Below are 3,171 nucleotides of genomic sequence, written 5' to 3'. Positions count from 1 at the left end.
GTATTTATCGGACCCTCAAGTTTTGTCTGTTATATTAGGTTTCACATTATTCGTACATAATGTAGAGTATAAAACTGATGTCTTTCCATTTAATCAATTTTTAATTTCTTATAATGCATTATAAAGCTGGTTAGTTACAAACTACACAATAAAGAGAAGTATTTATCGGACCCTCAAGTTTTGTCTGTTATATTAGGTTTCACATTATTCGTACATAATGTAGAGTATAAAACTGATGTCTTTCCATTTAATCAATTTTTAATTTCTTATAATGCATTATAAAGCTGGTTAGTTACAAACTACACAATAAAGAGAAGTATTTATCGGACCCTCAAGTTTTGTCTGTTATATTAGGTTTCACATTATTCGTACTTAATGTAGAGTATAAAACTGATGTCTTTCCATTTAATCAATTTTTAATTTCTTATAATGCATTATAAAGCTGGTTAGTTACAAACTACACAATAAAGAGAAGTATTTATCGGACCCTCAAGTTTTGTCTGTTATATTATGTTTCACATTATTCGTACATAATGTAGAGTATAAAACTGATGTCTTTCCATTTAATCAATTTTTTAATTTCTTATAATGCATTATAAAGCTGGTTAGTTACAAACTACACAAAAAAGAGAAGTATTTATCGGACCCTCAAGTTTTGTCTGTTATATTATGTTTCACATTATTCGTACATACATTATAAATTGATTCAGTTTAACTAGATGACAGTAGCTGAAAGCTTTCAAAAATTTAATGGAAATGTAGAGTTTACCCATTTATTGTGTATTTACAAATGATAGTTTTTTTTAAATATTTTATGGTTTTATGTTATATAAATTAAACCATTAGAGTATAATCTATGAATTAATGTTTCTTGGATTTGAGTTGCTTTTATTTTATTCCTTCGAGTAATATCCTTACGTCTGAAAGAAGAAGCATTGAATATTGGACACTATTTTTTTTATTACAGATTAAAGACTCGCATGTTTTGGTGGCCACAGCACAACCTAACATGCTTTCCAGACTTCACGAGGCCAATGTTTTTCTGGAAGAAATCCAGAAAGGACTAAATGATTATCTAGAGAAGAAAAGACTGTATTTCCCAAGGTAAATTTAAACCTTAATTGGGTGAAAAACCATCTAAACTGTACAAACCAAAGATGTATACATTTTATAATTTGTATATGAATATGGCTATTAATTTCAGAATAAATATATATATGAATATTTAAGTTTATAAACTGTGTACTTCTATGATTATATATGGATTGAAAGAAAGAATAGATCTTAAAGTCTCCTATAAGTTAAGTTAGAAAAGGTTTTATTTTGTTAATGTATTTTTATACATACTTGGCCATCGAGATGATCTACTTCTACAAACGTTTTTATTATTTTTACTAAGAAACATTAGTTTTGTATAGGTTATTGCAGAAACATTTGAAAAATGAATAGATTATTATAAAATATGTTTAGAATAATTTTAAAAGTAACTAATTTTTATGTATCTTATGATAATCATTTTATGCACAGTTGACAAACTAACTCATGTAGTATATCCACTACCGGCACTTGTGTTTAAAATAATTAATAATTAATTAAGAACAACGTTTTATATTTACTTGTAGAGATTTTAAAGTGGAAGCCGTACAGCTTCAATAAAAGTTTTTATTGTGTAAATATAAAACGTTGTTTTTAATTAATTATTTATTATAATTTTAGCAAAAAAAATAACTCGTGTAGTGTTTCTGGTTCTCCCTCTACTCAGTTTTATTGATAGATTACCTATAAAAAGCTTGCAGACAACATCAACTTATAATTTGATTCTATAAAACTAACTATGAGAAGACAAATGTTGTAAAGTTAAAAATACTTAAGTAAAATTTGTGGATTTGGTGTCAATAAACGAACAGAAGGAAATGTTATGAAGTGTACATCTGAGTAGAGTAATTGTGTTATTTTAGGTTTTTCTTTTTGTCAAATGATGAGCTGTTGGAGATACTTTCTGAAACCAAAGATCCTCGAAGAGTTCAGCCTCATCTAAAAAAATGTTTTGAAGGAATCAGTTCCTTGGAATTCACGGAAGACTTGAAGATTATAGGAATGGTCTCCGGAGAGAATGAAGTAGTTCCGCTCTGCGAAGATATATGTACAGCAGAAGCTAAAGTACGTCATTAATCAATTATACACATCATTAGATATATTTTAAACACCACATTCTTTATTCTGTTCAGTTACCTAAATTGAAAGTAATGTTCTGAAATGGTCTTACCTCCTTTGTTTTCTTATTAAAATTCTAAATTTAAATTGGAATAGCTAAAAATTGGTATACGATAGTGTAATGTATTCGTGTGATATCATTAAGTTTCCCCATGGCTTCTTTTGTGATGGGAATCGGTTTTGTGGAACATAAAATTCAAAAATCATGTTCTTTTTTTAATGTATGTTTAGGGAATGGTAGAGAAGTGGCTGGTGGAGGTAGAAAGTGTAATGATGAGAAGTCTGCAACAAGAAACTTTAAAGGCATTAGCAGCTTATACGCAAGTTCCTAGGATACACTGGGTTCTCGAGTGGCCTGGTCAAGTTGTGTTGTGTGGCAGCACAGTGTACTGGACTTCAGAAGTATCCAGAGCACTGGCAGAGAATAAAATCAAGGTAAGTGAACAGTCACTTAGCTAATAACTTTATACTTATGTATACACCACAAATGTTAGGTAATAACTTTTATACTTATGTATACACCACAAATGTTAGGTAATAACTTTTATACTTACATACACCACAAGTGTTAGGTAATAACTTTTATACTTATGTATACACCACAAATGTTTGGTAATAACTTTATACTTATGTATACACCACAAATGTTAGGTAATAACTTTTATACTTATGTATATACCACAAGTGTTAGGTAATAACTTTTATACTTATGTATATACCACAAATGTTAGGTAATAACTTTTGTACTTATGTATACACCACAAATGTTAGGTAATAACTTTTATACTTATGTATATACCACAAATGTTTGGTAATAACTTTTATTCTTATATACACCTGGAAAAAAGTTAAGCACCCCCAAATATTTTTCAGGATTGCTTATTGAAAATAAGGTTTAATTTTTATGATGTTGAGCAATGTTCATAATTTCAAACATAATTAAAAGGATGTGAGCGT

At 28.6% G+C, this 3,171-nt stretch overlaps 2 protein-coding genes across 2 annotated transcripts in view; both read left to right on the top strand.

Annotated features, from left to right (window-relative positions):
- The window catches only part of LOC106474978 (dynein heavy chain 3, axonemal-like), a gene marked incomplete at its 5' end in the record, with an annotated part of 22,869 nt that extends 21,960 nt beyond the window's left edge, over nt 1-909 (top strand). The window contains one exon of the mRNA XM_022403228.1: nt 847-909. Coding sequence (XP_022258936.1) covers nt 847-909 — 63 coding nt within the window. The remainder of the gene's footprint in view (nt 1-846) is intronic.
- A 64-nt stretch (nt 910-973) lies between these two features.
- Nucleotides 974-3,171, top strand: part of LOC111089936 (dynein heavy chain 3, axonemal-like) — a gene marked incomplete at its 3' end in the record, with an annotated part of 10,720 nt that continues 8,522 nt past the window's right edge. The window contains exons 1-3 of the mRNA XM_022403229.1: nt 974-1,104; nt 1,959-2,160; nt 2,446-2,649. Coding sequence (XP_022258937.1) covers nt 1,010-1,104; nt 1,959-2,160; nt 2,446-2,649 — 501 coding nt within the window. The remainder of the gene's footprint in view (nt 1,105-1,958; nt 2,161-2,445; nt 2,650-3,171) is intronic.

This window comes from Limulus polyphemus, unplaced genomic scaffold (genome assembly GCF_000517525.1).
Source record: "Limulus polyphemus unplaced genomic scaffold, Limulus_polyphemus-2.1.2 Scaffold7933, whole genome shotgun sequence".
NCBI lineage: Eukaryota > Metazoa > Arthropoda > Merostomata > Xiphosura > Limulidae > Limulus > Limulus polyphemus.
The sequence above is the reverse complement of the archived record's forward strand: the minus strand, read 5'-3'. Positions and strand labels throughout refer to the sequence as shown.